The 18,505-nt window shown below is 37.8% G+C and overlaps 1 protein-coding gene across 1 annotated transcript in view; it reads right to left on the bottom strand.

The window, feature by feature from the left end:
• Positions 1 to 18,505, bottom strand: part of LOC5577693 (soluble guanylate cyclase 88E) — a 171,996-nt gene that overhangs the window by 17,730 nt on the left and 135,761 nt on the right. Inside the window, exon 3 of the mRNA XM_021851987.1 lies at positions 14,340 to 14,735. Within this exon, the coding sequence (XP_021707679.1) occupies positions 14,340 to 14,507 (168 nt within the window). The 5' untranslated portion in view covers positions 14,508 to 14,735. The remainder of the gene's footprint in view (positions 1 to 14,339; positions 14,736 to 18,505) is intronic.

Genomic DNA, 18,505 nt, shown 5'->3' with positions numbered 1-18,505 from the left:
CATACTTTAGCAACTGTGAGATAAATATGCATAGGACGGCAGTATAATAGGTTGAAAGTAGGTACAATGGAAATGCGTAGTAAAATTCCTAAAATTTCACGGGTGACGAAGTTGATGAATCTAAAATTTCTCGGCTTTGTCGTGGCCCCATACTTTTGGTCAAAATTTGCACTATATATTATATAGTATATATTCTCAGTGAAAATACATTTTAAATGTGTAAACTCAGCGATGTGTTGATAATTGTAATTTGTATTTTACGGATCAAGATGCTAAGTTCATTACCAGAGTGGCAATTTAAAATTTAAAACAAAACAAGCAATCAGATAAAGTCCAAGATTAACTGAAAGATACGAAAATTGTTGGAGGAACCTTGACTCCAAAATAAAGAAACCATTTTCATAGGCAAGAAACTGAAAACTACTGCGTTTTTATATGAATTAAAACGATCAAACGCATTTCGCGGGTTATTCTGAATTTCGAAAAAATAGAATCATAAAGTTTACACAATGAAATTAAAGCCATTTGATACGCAGCTTGTGGATGATGATCACGCTTTCAATATTTATACATCCAGAAGAAGGAAAATCTACTAGGAAAACATGTATGGCAGACAATTAATCGTCCCATGAAAAAATATAAAATTTCCATAAAAAATGCAAAATTTGCCAGTAAAGAAACAAGGGTAAAATCAACAGAAAAGTTAAAAATTTCCATAAATAAATAAAGAAGTGCATAGAAAAAACAAAATTTTCCATAAATAAAAAAAATTTGAGCAATAGATTCAAAAGTGCAGTAGAATCGACAATAATCTCACTAAAAAATATCGAATTTTACATTTAAAAACCTCAAAATGTACCTATTTTCTTCACAAAAAGCAATAAATCATTATAAATTTTCCACAAAAAAAGCCAAAATTTGCAATAAATAAATACTAATTCGCCCACAATAAATCAAAAATTTCCATTCAAAAAATCAAAAAGAGCAATAGCAGTAAATGCAAAGTTGCAATAAACAAACCCAACTGAGCAATTCGAAATGACAATCAATACATGAAAATGTTGTAGAAAATTCCAATATTTTAGTAAAACTTTCCATAAAAATAACGTAATTTTCCAATAATGAGTAATAATGTGTGTTTTTTTTTTTGTATGATAGGTTTCTCTACTGAGCTAGTGGCGAGTGATTTTAAACATAATACGGACTCATAATACTGAAATTCACTTTCATCTTTGGTGTAACTGCCCACAGCAGTTGCAGAAATGTGTAAACTTCGATTGATGAGTTTTTTCTCAAACATTTTTTTTTATTTGCATACGAACATAACGCCTTTTGAAGTATCTACTAATAGGTTCATTTTTAGATCTAATGGGTTGTCTCTAGAGTGTCCATTTCCCGGCCATTATGCTCGTCCCGGGATTCGGGACAAAAATTCATGCTTATCCCGGGAAATCCCGGGATCCCGGGATTTACCAAATTTTCAATAAAACTAGCATTTCGGTTGAAATGGAAGTAAACATTAAACAATACATTTTTTTTTCAATGAAATAAACAGATATTGAGATTTTTTAAAAGAATATGTTAAATATAGCAAATCACATTTCAGATAAGACTTTTTTGTTCTGATGAAGTAACCTAACAAAAATCAAAACTTGGTTCGATTGCTTATGGATTTTTTTTTTCAAATTCTCTATAACTTGCAAGTATGTTAACAACTTAGGTCATAATTCTAATGCAATTTGCTTCAAATATTTGAGAAGTCTTAAAACTTTAGAACAAAAGAAACGGTTGAAGATCATAGAAGATATTGTAGATCATGCTAAAGGTTGATCACTGAAAATTATTGACTGAAGTTTAGTGCCGTGAATCGCAAGTCAATCCCATCTGTATTTTAGTCAAAATTGTGTTGATATCAGTTTACATTATATCTTCTAATGATCTTTCAGCTGCACTAATGAGAAAGCACTTTTTGTTCAGTTAAATTAGGAAAAAAAACACCAAGTCGATTTGTCCCATAATGAAAACTAAACGCATGTCAGTCCCACTGCAGATTTTCGCATCGTGTAGCAAAAAAATGGATCGTTATTTGGTCATCTTTATATTTTTCTTGGATAGGTAACGGAGTGAAAAGCAAATTATGAAAGTTTTATTGAGATCGAAACATGTTCCAATCTCCTGGAATTTTTTGAATATTTGTATGGAAAACGAGATTGAAAACTTCTCAGTCAATTTTCTTAAAGCAGTTTAGGTTTATTTAAAATAGGCTATGCAGCATAGGCTTATAAAACGGCTAATGTTAAAAAGCAAAGCAACAAGACAGATAAAAATATGTGCTTCTTATTTGGTAAATTGATCTTCTCATGAAAATAATTACTCGTTTATTCTCTTTTTCATTATGCTGTTCTACTTTATCAAATAAGGTTGATAGTGAGGAAAAATGTCATTGTTTTTCATTGGAATTTAGTGGTTTTCATCAAATTTTACGTACATTTCGGGAATCCCGGGATTCCCGGGATGTCAGAAATTAAATCCCGGGAAATGGGAAATCCCGAAATTCGTCAAATCCCGGGATTTTTTGTCCCGGGATGGACACTCTAGTTGTCTCAGTACTACAAATATGTACCTTACACCCACTTCATGCAACTACGTCAGTGGTCTAATAACACTTAGCGCGCTCGGCGAAGTTCTATCATGCCGCATAAAGTGTTGCCACAAATGATGCTTAGTTTGTAAACACCAGTTCCCTGGCTGGTGGGGCATGAGAGCATAAGCTTCTACCATCAATGTAGTTGGACATAACCCAAGCAGTGACATAAGTGTTCCTAATATTGGATGATTAGATATCCCATGTGCCATGTTTCATTTCAAATTTGCCGAAATAATTAAAATTGTAGCGCCTAACGATGGGGTGTATTAAAAAACATTTTTTTGTGATTTTTCGAAACCTCGCCTCCCCTCCATGTATGATTTTTTGTATGAAACATTAATTTTTTCTATATGGCAAGAAATATTTTTTCAAACCCGGCCAATCTCCCCGCTCTCCCCGCTCTCCCCTCCCCTGAATTCTTACGTAATTAATTATCGAACTCTAAAATGCAATTACTACATCTACATATGACGACTAATTAGCTCCAATTGTGAAAACAATGCTTCAGTTTGACTGAAAATTTATGAAATCCATTACACACATTATTACTCATTATTGGAAAATTACGTTATTTTTATGGAAAGTTTTACTTATATATTGGAATTTTCTACAACATTTTCATGTATTGATTGTCATTTTGAATTGCTCAGTTGGGTTTGTTTATTGCAACTTTGCATTTACTGCTATTGCTATCTTTGATTTTTTGAATGGAAATTTTTGATTTATTGTGGGCGAATTTTTATTTATTTATTGCAAATTTTGGCTTTTTCTGTGGAAAATTTATAATTATTTCTTGCTTTTTGTGAAGATAATAGGGACATTTTGAGGTTTTTAAATGGAAAATTCGACATTTTTTAGTGAGATTATTGTCGATTCTACTGCACTTTTGAATCTATTTATTGCTCAAAATTTTTTTATTTATGGAAAACTTTGTTTTTTCTATGCACTTCTTTATTTATTTATGGAAATTTTTAACTTTTCTGTTGATTTTACCCTTGTTTCTTTACTGGCAAATTTTGCATTTTTTATGGAAATTTTATATTTTTTCATGGGACGTTAATATTTTAGCCAAACATGTATTCAAATTAATTTTAAGAGCCAATTGCTGAATTGATTTGACAAATTGATTGTTCATTGAAAGTTCATGGAAAGCACTACAATATTATATTCTCAAAGGCTACACTGTTACAACAAAATTGCGCAAACTTGATTCTAAAAGAAAAAACGTTCAATAAAAATCCAGACTCAGATTTAGGACTTATAATCCAATAACACCTGTTATCTCATGTAATATCGTAAGGACGAATTACAAAACTAGCTAAAAACACAAAAACAATGAAAACCAACACTGAAAATAAGAAATTTTATTTATTTCCCCCCTCTGACTTTTTGAAAAATTTGAAGGGGGGGGGGTGACAAAAGTAAAATTTCAAATTTGTTCCGGCCTTACTGTAGCCAATCATTTAGGCGTTCGTAAGAGGGCATACATAGGGTATCCGTCCCATCATGGACGACCTATGCACAGTGTTGAAGCTTAAAACGTATGTCAGTGTCCAAAGCCTAAATATTTAATTATTTACAATGCGAAGTGTTGCAACTATTCTTTATCTGGAGTAGGTACCCTACAAAATCGATGCCTTTTAAATATATTTTCCATTATCTTTCAATAATCCCATACAATTTTAAGAGATTGTTTCACTGCGATTATCTTATTTCTATGTTTTACAACGCATGTTTGACATGTGTACCGATCTTCACTCAGTAGTGATTTGTCGTTAAACATCTCGTTTTTTTTATCGTATTTGTAAATAAGATAAAATACACTGCAAGCTAAACCGAAATCTTCTGAATTAATAAACATATGAATGACACAAAATTATGTAACAAAATAGTATAAACATAATATAAACAAAGTTTCTGATATTAACAGTCAGAATTAAAAAAAAAACAGTCAGTTAAAATTTTGAATTTTTGGAAGGGATATACAGATATCGCAATACAGTGCTGGCCCAATTTAGTCAGCCCCCAATTGTTTTGCTTTTTAACCCGATTTCGTCAGCCTATTTAGAATAGAATATTTTTCTTCTTGTAACATTGAAAATGATCCCATATGCTGATGTTTGACGTGACGTTCAAAATTTACGAAACGCAAAATAATATTTTGTAATTATCCAAGTTATGTAGGGGAACTGCTTATATGAATTATCACGTATGGCGAAATGGAGAACCATTATGTCCATAACTAGTACACCTACCCTATATGTAAATTAATTAATTCATTACGCGTGCTAAAGATGAGGGCGAGCTCGATAGGGCCCCTCTTGAGGACTGCTGGAGGACAGTCAAAGCAGCCATTAACTACGCTGCCGAATGCGTTGTCGGATATGTGGAACGGAACTCAAGAAACGGTTGGTTCGACGAGGAGTGCCAGGAGGTTTTAGAGGAGAAGAATGCAGCGCGGGCTGCAATGCTGCAGCATGGTACGCGACAAAACGTGGAACGATACAGACTGAAGCGGAAACAGCAAACCCGCCTATTCCGGGACAAAATGCGCCGCCTGGAAGAGGTGGAATGCCAAGAGATGGAATTGCTGTACCGTTCTCAAGAAACGCGGAAGTACTATCAGAAGCTCAACACATCCCGCAAAGGCTTCGTGCCGCGAGCTGAGATGTGCCGGGATAAGGATGGGAGCATCTTGACGGACGGACGCGAGGTGATCGAAAGGTGGAAGCAGCACTACGATGAACACCTGAATGGCGCAGAGAACACAGGCACAGAAGGTCAGGACAACGAAGGCGATGGCTACGTCAGCACACGGGAAGTTAAGGATGCCATTCAACAGCTCAAGAACAACAAGGCCGCTGGCAAGGATGGTATCGGAGCCGAACTTTTTATTTATTTATTTATTTATTTATTTATATGTATTTCTTCATCTGACCTAGGTCTTAATGAAGTATGGCTGGGAAAGCCTGAAATAGGCATAAAACCCGCATCTTTTTGAAACAAGTAACACAACAAATTACAACAAAAGACACTTAAAATCTAAAACTAACAAACAAAGTGTTAAAACCTAATATTACAAGATAAATACATTAAATAAAATCAAACTGTTCGAAAACTTCATTAAAACGAGCAACCATGTATCTAATAGGATCATGTTGCCCGTATCGGCTATTGCGCGCATCCATATTGAGAAAGTTGCGTCGTCTCAAAGGGCGTTCTGGGACATAGATACGCAACTCGTGGAGTATAGCTGGAGCATCAATTTCGCCTTTGAAGATCTTTCCTATGAAACTAGATTGCATTGAAACTCTCCTACTTTCCAAAGTATCCAACCCAAGCAGCATACATCGGTGCTCATACGGAGGAAGATGAATTCTATCACGCCACGGAAGATTCCTGAGAGCCAGTCGCACGAACTTCCGTTGCACAGCCTCGAAACGATCGATCCAAACTCTATTGTACGGGCACCAAACTACAACAGCAGTTTCCAAAATAGAGCGAACCAAGGCACAGTATAATGATTTGAAGCACAAAGGATCCGAGAAACCATCTGCAATCTTAAATATGAAACCAAGCTGCTTGTTTGCTCTAGAAAGAACGTCCTCATAGTGCGGCCTGAATGTCAGCTCATTATCCAATGTCACTCCAAGATCATTAACTTCGTTTTTACGTTCCAATGTTTGACCGGACAACGAATAATCGAAATGGATTGGATTATGTTTTCTGCTAAAAGTGATTGAGTAGCATTTCCTTACGCAGAGCTCAAGTTTATTACGCCTGCTCCAGCATTCGAAAGAATTTAAGGTCGCCTGTAATGCCAAACAATCTTCAACGCTATTGACCACCATGAAAATTTTCACGTCATCTGCATAAAGGACTCGTTCTCCGCGAGGCACAATGAAGGCAACATCGTTGATAAACAGAGAGAACAAGAGAGGTCCTAGATTACTTCCTTGTGGCACTCCTGAAGGAATAGCAAAAGAATCCGAATGAGCTGCCCCAATCCGTACTTTCATAGATCGGCCGGAAAGATACGATTCGAACCATCTAACGAGGCCTGGCGACATCCCCAACTTCTCAAGCTTTCGAAGGAGAATGGCATGATTCACACGATCAAATGCTGATTTGAAATCCGTATAGATGACATCGACCTACTTTCCTGCGTCCATTGACCGAATGCACAACGAAGTAAACTCGACTAGGTTAGTATTCACTGACCGTTTTGGAAAGAATCCGTGTTGAGCAGTAGAAATGTAGTTCTTGCATGATTCGAAAAGAGCGTTTTTCACTATTATTTCAAAAACTTTTGAACATGCTGTTAAAGATGTAATTCCTCTGTAGTTGGCAATATCACATTTGTCGCCTTTCTTAAAAATCGGAGAAAGCAAAGAAGTCTTCCACGCAGCGGGAAAGGTTCCTCGTTGTAACGAGCAATTGAACAATTTCATTAATGGCACTAAAAGGGCAGCTGAACACCTTTTCAGCAAACATGACGGGATTCCATCTGGTCCGGGTGATGCTGAGTACTTAAGCTTTCGTAAAGCTTCAAGAACGTGATCTTCAGTTATTTCAAAGATACCGAAATCGATGCTCTCCGACGGAGTATTGCGTAAGGCCTCAACTACTTGAGATGACGAGACATCTACGTCAGAAAAAGCAGCCTTGAAATGCTGTGCAAAAAGGTTGCACTTTTCAGCAGCGGTCTCCACAGTAGATTCTTCGTAATGCATTACAGACGGTAGTCCATCTTCCTTTCGCTTAGACTTCACAAAAGACCAAAAACGTTTTGGATAAAGACGAAGATTCCGTTGAGTTCGATCAACATATCGAACATATGAAAGACGATTGTAGCTAACATACTTGTTGCTGGCCAGCACGAAGCGTCGTTTTAAAAGTGGTACGCGACTGCGTCTGTATTTCCGCAGTGCTGATCCCCTACGTTTTTTCAGTTTACGAAGGTAAGGATTAGTCCAAGGTGGTTTTAAAGGAGGGCGCTGAACCGGAACATGTCGTTCGATGATTCGCAGAACTTCATTGCTAAATGTGTCGACCATGTCATTTAAGCTGCGAACAGAGTCGAGGAATTGCCAATCGATTGATGCAAGCTCATTGGAGAGCACATCATAATCTGCTCGATGAAAATCAAACCTTCTACATTCGAGAACGTGCTAAAATTTCACCGGCGTAGTTATCCTAATGCCGATTTCTAAGGCTGGGTGAGCTGTGTCGGGTACCACGAGCGATTCAACTGCTTGAGAGAGACGACATACAGGTAGCGTTCTTTCATTCACCAGCACTAAATCTAGGATCCTGTCGTACGCGTTTTTTATCGAATTGACTTGTGTTAGACCATGGAAGCAGAAGTCCCTACGCACCATTTGTTCATCGATTTCAAGGCGGCATACGATAGTATCGACCGCGTAGAGCTATGGAAAATCATGGACGAGAACAGCTTTCCCGGGAAGCTCACAAGAATGATCAGAGCAACGATGGACGGTGTGCAAAACTGCGTGAAGATCTCGGGCGAACACTCCCGATCGTTCGAGTCTCGGCGGGGACTACGACAGGGCGATGGACTTTCGTGCCTATTGTTCAATATTGCGCTTGAAGGTGTTATGCGGAGAACCGGACTTAACAGTCGAGGCACGATTTTCACGAGATCCGGACAATTTGTTTGCTTCGCGGACGAAAATTTGAAACGGTGGCAGATTTGTTCACCCGCCTAAAACGCAAAGCAACAAGAGTCGGGCTAATGGTGAATGCGTCGAAAACAAAGTACATGCTGGTTGGCGGAACTGAGCGCGACAGGACCCGCCTAGGAAGCAGTGTTACGATAGCAGGAAATACCTTCGAGGTGGTGGACGAATTCGTCTACCTCGGATCCTTGTTGACGGCTGACAACAATGTTAGTCGGGAAATACGAAGGCGCATCATCAGTGGAAGTCGTGCCTACTATGGGCTCCAGAAGAAACTGCGGTCAAGAAAGATTCACCCCCGCACCAAATGTACGATGTACAAAACGCTCATAAGACCGGTAGTCCTCTATGGGCATGAGGCGAGGACTATGCTCGAGGAGGACTTGCAAGCTCTTGGGGTTTTCAAACGCCGAGTGCTAAGGACGATCTTAGGCGGCGTACAGGAGAACGGCGAGTGGCGGAGAAGGATGAATCACGAGCTCGCTCGACTCTACAGCGAACCCAGTATCGTGAAGGTAGCTAAAGCTGGAAGGATACGCTGGGCAGGGCATGTTGCAAGAATGCCGGACAACAAACCTGTAAAGATGGTGTTCGCTACGAATCCGGTCGGAACAAGAAGGCGTGGGGCGCAGCGAGCTAGGTGGATTGACCAGGTGCATCATGACCTGGAGAGCGTGGGTCACAGTCGAGGATGGAGAGAAGCGGCCATGAACCAAGTGAATTGGCGAATGATTGTTGGCGAGGCTTTATCAAGATAATTGATGTAAAGCCAAATAAGTAAGTAAGCATGCTAAAGATGATTACATTATGAATAAATAATTTAATAGCCAAACGGATTGGATTACCGAAAAGCTCAATATATGTGTTAGTATGCTATATGTATGTTTAAGGTGAAACATCTCGGATTCCAAAGATGGCCGTCACAATGGCCGACATGTGACCCTACTCGCGTTTTCAAAGGCAGAAAACTGGAGAAATTGTGGGCAAACGTTGCTGATCTTATTTTAAGCTTTCTTCTCGTGCACAAATCTAAAATAAAAAGTGTACTATTGTTGGATGCTTCCTTCGCGAAATATGTGCCTATGAAGTTTTAGTCCAATCTTAGAAGCTGATTCCAAACTGTTTCACCTTAAGCTCTTATAAAATAATCAGCTCGTCCTCTTCATCATTCAAAGAACGTGCATTCCAATATAATTTATTAAAAAAATATTTAGATCCATTAGATAAACGTAAACGATTTTATAAATAGATTTTACACCAACTTGGAAATCATCAGCCAATCATTTGATTCGATTTTTCAGTTAAAAATTCAAAATCTGAGGAAGACATTTTACTAGAAGTAGGTGCATTTTCTGATGATTTTTGTTGGGATTATCCATTAATGAAGAGACGGAATAAGAGTTGCCTGCAACGGCAGGGATTTTTTCATATGGTTTGAAACATTTAGAAAAGTTATCCATGGAAAGAAAATTTGAAGTTTGAACCTCAAACTGCCTGCTACAATATCGGCTTAGGTGTTTTCTTAGGTTAATCCATTCGAAATTAAAAGATTTGAACGGCTACCCGACGAAAGAAAATTAGCTTGTGAATGAGCATGATTATAATTTATCTGATGGGTATGATTCTTAACCAAGCGATCGTTAACTTAAAATAACAATTGTTGGAGATTCTGTCAGGGGAATTCCGGGAACGAAAAACAAGATCGTTCATTTGCCTGGTACAAGCATCGACGATTCGTTTACGTGAAGGGCAACAGTTAGACTCATGGTTGCCTTCGCTATTTGCGCAAACAAACTTTTTGGCATCTTCCTTAACAGGACAGACGTGACAAGAACCTCCGCAAATCATGCATTTGGCATCCATACGGCAATTTTGTGTACCATGACCCCACTTTTGGCACTGAGTGGGGTTCTGAAAATGTCCTCCAGGTTTCTGGAAAGGGCCAGGGCTGCTTCGATTTGGTGGTCAGAAAACTTGTCTAAAGTACCGAACTGATTGCTCATTTTGATGCAATTAACAACATTAATCATTTCACCTTTGGGAGAAAGTGCGCGGAGACACGTCACTTCTTCCATTTTTGCCCTGTTCAGTGTCAGTTTTAAATCCCGATTTTCAGGGAGGAAGTTGTGAATTCAGAGATACACCCTTCCTTTTGTTTGTAGTTGCAACCATGTTGAGTGAATAAACGAAAGAAGAAGAGACGTTTTTTCCCCAAGACGGTGTCCAAGAAGGATTACCACTGCTAGCTGTCACTAACGGGTCCAACGAATAATCAAAAGCACTGGTCCTAATTAGGATCGTAAAAGGTTAAATAGTAGAAAAATAGTACTGAAAATTACCGTTTTATTGCTTTAGGTAGTTTTAAAAACTTCCAAGAGCAGAAGGAATTTGTGTACCCACAGCACGACGGTACGATGTGCACTGCAGTGAAGGACTTTTTCTCCATCGAAAACATCGGCGTCCCTATAGTCCCGATCGTGGAGGGTGAAAAGGTCGAAGATCGCGGGAGATGCTAGAAGTGGCAAGCTACTGGACGTTTCCAAACAGGTTTGTTATGGAAATTAGACTACATCGAGTTTCCAGAAATTCGAATCCTAGACTATCAGTCGAAAAGGTATGCTTACAACTTGACTGAGGTAGCGATCCAAGAAGAGTCTGGTATTTGCCGTAAGGGGTGGTACAAACTCCTAGCAAGCCTGGAAAAGTCAGAGTAGTATTGGATGCTGCAGCAAAAACTGGCGGCGTCTCGCAGTGCGTTGTCCAAAGATAAAAATCAAAATTCAAGTTCTTTTATTCGGCAAAAATAAGTATTGACAAGCTATACTAAGCATCAAAACTATTACGAGAAACGTCGAAAATAGCAGTTGTCGGAATAGTAAAAAAACTCATTAATATTCACCTGTTTTAACATTTTTTTTTCAACTAGTACGGAGAGCATTGAAACCAATCTATTCAATCAAAATTTAAAGTAAAACATGGATGAAGATTGGTAAAGCATATTCGATAGGACAATTTTAACTTTGAATCTGACGAATAGGCACGTTGACTTAAATTAACTTAAACAAGCTGAGGGTCGTGGGTTTCTTATCCCACCGGTCGAGGATCTTTTCGGGTTGGAAATTTTCTCGACTTCCCAGGGCATAAAGTATCTTCGTACCTGCCACAAGATATACACATGCAAAAATGGTCATTGGTACAGTAAGCTCTCAGTTAATAACTGTGGAAGTGCTCATAAGAACACTAAGCTGAGAAGCAGGCTCTGTCCCAGTGGGGACGTAACGCTAGAAAGAAGAAAGTATCATCGTATCTGCCACACGATATACGAATGCGAAAATGGCAACTTTAGCAAAGATAGCTCTCAGTTGGAAGTGCTCATTGAATAAAAGCTAAGAAGCAGGCTTTGTCCCAGTGAGGACGTAATGTCAAGAAGAAGATTCAAATAAATTTATAAAGATGTATTAGTACTCTAGTCTAAGATATGTAGTTATTTTTATTCTCCATTGCTATCATTAATTATTAGTATGAACCATTGAAGTCCATTGATCATGAAGCTCTCATACTGTTCTATATAGTTTTGATATTTTTTTATATTTGAACGCTTCGATTCTTCCATCATTATAGCACGCATTTTCTTACGCCTGATACATAGGCTTGAAAGAGATAAAATATATTACCGAAACCGTCGGATGTAGATGAAAAATTGTTTTTGCTGCTTCTTAGACTGCTAAGGCTACATGTAAGGTGGTACTGGGGAGATACGGGTCTGAGGCCAAAAGTCATGTCGATACACTGTAGCAATTCGAAAAGAATTGCTCAAAAAAAATTGCTCAAGTACAGTATATGGGCTGGTTATAGCGGGTCGTCGATGGTGCGACATCCCCGCACTCCCTGAGTTACTTTGCAAATTTCCCCCTTGTAAAAAAAAAAACAAAAAAAAAGGCTGTTAAGGCTGATAACATCACAACTCTAGGTCAAACTACATTCGTTAAGCTTCCGTCATAGGCTGTAGGGTGGTTCAAAAATCTTCTTTGCTTCACATCGCTCATTCGCTTCCACATCAAATCATGTGTTTCCTTCCAAATTTGAGCTTATTTGTATGAAAACAGAAACTGCACAAGCTCTTCAAAGTTTGTATGAGAATTACTATGAGAAATGCAAGCGATTAATTGAATCGGTCATAGTGTTCGCCCATGTGCATATTTGGTTGTGGTGGTCGAAGAATCCGTGCGAAACAGCTGCATGGAAGGTTGTGAAAGTGTCTACCAGTAATGATGGCAGAATACGGGAAGTAGATGTGCAGACTATGAAAGGAGTATTCTCACGTCCTGTCACTAAAGTGGCAGTGATTGATTTGGCAGTCGATGGAATAGCTGAGGAACACCGAGCAGTCGGGTCGAGTAATATGGATGAGCCCACCCTAAGCACTATAACTTCTCCGGTCACTAAAATCTCTAGAAACGCCCAAGATGCCATCAAGAGGCCACCAGAGATTTTTTTGGAGTTTTCTAGAGGGTGTAGTTAACAAGAGATTTCAGGGTACCCATAACTTTTCAGAGTTACGAGCTTTTTTAGGAAGTACAATATATGGCGACTCACATATAATAATTCTTACAAAATAAGATAATTGAAAATTTGTCTTTCGACCTTTTGTTATAGATTTCCGCCAGCAGCTAGACTAGCAGTTGAGTAGAATCATGAAGCTGTGACCACCACAGCACTGGATGGGATTGGCACTGGTCAATGACGAGAACAAAACGACAAGATCGATGAAACCCCTGAAGATCCTATAAAAAATATTGGGCATATCTAAGAACAATTCTCAAACTTCAGAAAACCTTGAAAACCTTTAAGCATTTTATTTGAATCCTCTGAAAATTCTGATAAATTATTGGGCTACATATTTCTGAAATCAAAATGCATGAATCCTTGGAAATAAGCATAATCATAAGCATTCATGACCATACAATTCGTAGTTGCAACTCCGTAATTGACCAGAATAATCGAAGTTGCACAAGGAACCAACAGATGTAGCTTGGGAATAGCTTTCCATCTTCAAAATACACTTTCGAGAACTCCAAACATTATAAAGTCAATAACGGCGCCGGCCATGCCCGGGAAAGGTGGGATTATGAGTGTGACATCCATTGTTACTAGTGACCGGGATCACCTCTGCATCTACATGGTTGTCACAGGGAGAAATTTGTTAGTGAGGAGGGTTCAAAAGCTACATAATCAAGATTCACCTTGGTAAGTGATGTGATCCATGCAGCCATAGTTCAAATAGTCACCTATAAGTCACTACAGACAACGTGTTCCTTAAGTTAGTCTACACTTTCAGTGTCGAACCATTCAAAACGATTTCTGTAATGAAACATGTTGGATAAAAGATAATGTATGTGTATTTGAATACTTTTTAAACAATAGAAAGAGTTTTTCTCGACACTTATAGTGACAAACCATTCATATTTTGTTAAAAAATACATAAAAGTGATTTTTCTATCGTTGTCATGATTGAAATGTATTTCAACCCACTTAGAAAACATTGATTTTTTTTTTGGAAACGTTATTTCTTGATCCTTACTCTGCTACATATCCTGAGTTTTTGAGTAAAAAAAACATTACGGTGTTAGCGAGAGATCACTTGCGGGAATGTCTTGAATAACTCAGAACATTCAATGAACATTATACACATAAAAAAAGACCTTTACGGGTGTTCTGAGCTTCAAGGCAGGAATACCCAAACATATTCAAAACTTTTTAACACTTTTAACAAGTTTCAATCAAAACATTGAAGAATGAATCCTAACAATAACAGTATCACTTCAATCTTGTTGAATTTTTGTTCGTTCAACTATGCTAACAGTTTAACACCTCAATAACAAACGATCCACACGTGGAAGATAAAAATGTCGTTATTCGAATTATGACCGTAAAAATGGTCGTAAAAATAACTATCTTCCAAAACTTGCGAAAAAAAACTACTTTCAACTTACTTCTTGCGCCTTCGCCGCCAACTGGTTGAGCAGATTTTCATCGTAGTCATCATGCACGCTGAACGAAGGCGATGAGATGCCGGTCTGTCGGCGGATGTCATCCCACTTTTCCTCACCGTAAACGCTTTTCACATATTCGGAAAGATTCTCGAGCAGCAGTCCGTACATAGCTGCTGGGATGCGGGCTATGTGGGACCGGGCGAAGAGAACCCCTCGATGCTGGCCGGGATAAGGCGGAGGAGGGGTGGGGGCTTGTGAGTGATATGAAGACGATGACTGTCAAAGGCGTCAATGAATGTGGCCTCCCCGCTCTGAGCCCCGTCGTCGATTCTGTGGATCAATTAGTTAATCACACCCCTAGTGCTGTGTGACGCGGCAGTTTTCATCGGTGCAATCCTAGACGTGAGATGGAGAAAAGAGCAGAGGAAAAACAATTACAGGGCTGATAGCGACAGATTGTGCTAAAAATAGTTATAAGGACCAGATTTGAGAAAATAGCAAAGTTGAATAACAAAATGATAAGAAATCTAGTTGCCAGGTTATCATCATTTGATTACTGGTTTTGTTATCATCTTGGCTGAATTGACAGCCAACATAACAAAAATGAGAACTAAAATTTGTGTTTCGTTTAAATAGTGACAATCAATTCTGTTATTACTGAGTTCAATTTTATAACTTTATATGTAGGGTAAGTGTACCATTTATGGACATAGTGGTTCCCTATTTCACCATACGATTACTTGAATGTCTTCACACTTTGAAAGGTTTTGAGTATTGTAGTAGTAAGATTTAAGATGTATCTTCATGCCAGAGCATTCAAAAAGATTAAAAATGTGATAGTTATCAAAATTTCACATATGTCCAAATAGGGAACCACTATGGCCATAACTGGTACACTTTCCCTATCAGTCAATTTTTCTTTTTTGAATATTACGATCATAAATCATGGAAATTTTACAGAGATTATTGTTCTGGCTTAAACTTACGATCCAAATAATTTTAAAAATTTGTATGATTTTGATTTTGATGTATATGAAAAATAATTAATTGAAAGGATGTCCCACAAGGTATGAGCACGACTTAACAATACTGCCATTTCAAAAAAAAAAAAATAAAGTGTAGATAAAATTTGGATTTTCATGTGATTCTTCAAATAAAGCTTCAAAATGAGATTTTCTAGCGACTGGCTTAAAAAATAAGTGACCAAGTCACTAAAAAGTGACTCGCCATCAGCCCTGCAATGACTTCAAAATGGGCTCAACAGAAAAATGTCACATTACTTTGAGCTATATTAATAACGCCAATGACGTCAATTGCCGCTGCAGTTTCATTTTTATTCCATAGCCCTGAAGCTGATTTCACCATAAAGCAAATGGAAAAACAATAATGGCCTATTTATTTTAGCAGTCAACGACCACCTCCCCCCCCTTAAAGTGGCTTCCTTGCGGCTCATAGGCGGGACCAACTTAATCCACAGAACGTGACTTGGTGTCCATACGAGCTGTGGGGATTTTAGTGTCTCACGGTAAGTTGATTGGGGGGTTTGCGGCATATGGTGACTGAGGATTACTGCAAATGAATATGTGAACGTTATGGCGATAGCTACCCGAGAAATAGTGTTAAAGAAGAGAACAAGTTGAAATATTTACTTTAAAGTATTCTATGACAGAGTGTGTTTTAAAATTTACTTATTAGATTTCAAAACCACAAAAAAATAAGATAAAATCATTCGACTGATATTAAAATTATTACAGATTTTGACTCGAAAGATGCTGTATCAAATTTAAACGAAATTAAATATAATCATCTAAGTGTCACTGATCAATCATAAAAAATGTCATAATGCACTACATGACTTCTCAAAAAATATAACAGATTGGGTTTTCACATAAAATTGCAAACACACATATATGTAGTTATAACTGTTTTAGTGTTTTTATAGTTAAATTGATGTGACGTTTTAACATCACTCAAAAGGAAAATAGCAAAATAAAACAAACATTGTGAGGAATTAAAATTGACGATATTAATATGCTGTACATTTCTGATCGGGGAGCAGTCGGAGCCGAATTTGCAGTAGTCGTTGGGGAGGTCAAGTTCTGGGCCGTGCCACAATAATTACAATCAATATAGGAAGAGCAATTAAGGAAACCAATTAAGGTGCGGAATCCGTACTGTGGCGAATGGTTTTGGGCCAAAAATGTCTAAGTAAAGTGGGTGGCCCAGATGGTTGAATTGTTTTGTTTTTTAGACAGTAATTATCCGGATAGAACTGTGTACACTAGACTGATGCAAATTTTGAAGCTTTTGCTCCCCTATGCTTAAACGGTGTCAATTATGATGAAAATCATTCTCCAAAAATTTGAAGTGATTTGGAAGAAATTTGGTTGTGCACACGCCATTTGAAGTTCGTATGGAAATTACTATGGAAAAGCTAAACCTTTTGTGTTCAGTCCTGTATCTGCTCGCCATAATAATATATGGTAAAGCGAATACACTCTTCCTATGTAAAATCTTCCCAGCTACAACTTTGCAGAAGACCAAATTTTGTTGGGACGTAAGGATAATTTGTTATTCTTGATTCCAAAGTCTAAACCATGCCGAGATGATCATTCAATTACTTTCAGAGCAACACTGTTTTTTTGCTGTAGAACATAGTAGCCTGGATTACTTTGATCTATTCTTCCCGCCAGGAGCACCACTGTTGCCTGCCGAATAGTTGGTGAAGCTTACTGATGGCAAACCCACTTCAAGATGATGAATAACAATTTTTCCTGACGTTCAATCAAAAAGTGGTCTTCGGCAAAGTTGTAGCTGGAAGATTTTCACATGAGAAGAGTGTGTTCACTTTTCCATACAACTTATTGACGAAGATATAGAGGGCTGAACACAAATGGTTGGCGTTTTCCATAGTAATTTCCATATAAACTTCAAATGGCGTGTGCACAGTCAAATTTCTTCCAAATCATTTCAAATTTTGGAAGGATGCTTTTTACCATAATTTAAATCGTTTAAGCATAGGGGAGCAAAAATTTCGAAATTTGCATCACTCTAGTGTACACTTGTTATAAATTTTATCAGAAAAAATTCTATTAAATCATTCTTCGCTTAAATAATTCTGCTAAAACATTTAGTTGGGAGAGATTTATTGTTTTCTATCTTCATGGCATTACGTCCCAACTATGACACATCTTGCTTCTTGGCTTATTCTTCAATAAGCACTTCCATCATTCCAGCTATAAATCGAGAGCTTTCTTCGCCAAACTTGTCATTTACATATTTGTATGTATATATATTTGCATAATTTCAGAGGCACATTTCCCACAAATTGGGAAAATTGTGCTTGTGTACATACAATATACTTTTGATAAAATGTTATATAGTGCAATTGCAAAGTTGCACTCCATTGTGAAAAAGTTGCATTTCGGCAATATGTCTTTATTCTATAATGATTTTTCAGTTAACCATTCTACAATAGGCTTTCGCCCAAATTTCGATTAGACAAAATGTCCCTTCGACTAAATGTATTTTCGGCCAAATGTCATTCGACCAAGTGTCCCAAAACTTGGCAGAACGTGTCACCTGTTTTCTTTAGGAGATTTTTGCATACAAACGCAAAAAATGGTTAATATGCAAATAATTCTCTCAGGCATAGCTGAAAAATTTTGGCACCACTTTTGTGATAGTGAATTTTTATTTTCATTTTTTTAAGTTTTTCACGTTCTATCTGATTGTTTGCCTTTCATTCGTAAGAGCGGGAGAGAAGTAAACCAGTGTGCTTACTCACTGGTGAAGTTTGAAAGTTCTAAATTTCCTCTCAGTTTTCTGTAAATGAGAGAATTACTACGGTTTAAAAAAGAACTTTCACTCACTCTTCAATGCTCACTTTCAAAAGCCATAGCTCATACCGTGGAACTGAATGCGAATGCCGCAGTCGTTTAGTTTCGCTTGAAATTTGGGCCCTGATATTGAAACTTGTCAGTCCTGCAGTCAGGTTGGTGGTAGGTAATTTGGCATGAGGCCGTTTGGCATAATGGTTGTTTGGCATAATGGCCGTTTGGCGTAATAGTCGTTTGGCATAATGGGTCTGAAATTAAGACTTTTTTTTAAATGACCATCATTTTTACGCTTCTATTGAATCCCTCTGACTCTTCCTTGATACAAAA

This window comes from Aedes aegypti, chromosome 3 (genome assembly GCF_002204515.2).
Source record: "Aedes aegypti strain LVP_AGWG chromosome 3, AaegL5.0 Primary Assembly, whole genome shotgun sequence".
NCBI classification, from domain to species: domain Eukaryota; kingdom Metazoa; phylum Arthropoda; class Insecta; order Diptera; family Culicidae; genus Aedes; species Aedes aegypti.
Note: the sequence above shows the minus strand (reverse complement) of the source record. Positions and strands in the feature narration are given on the sequence as shown.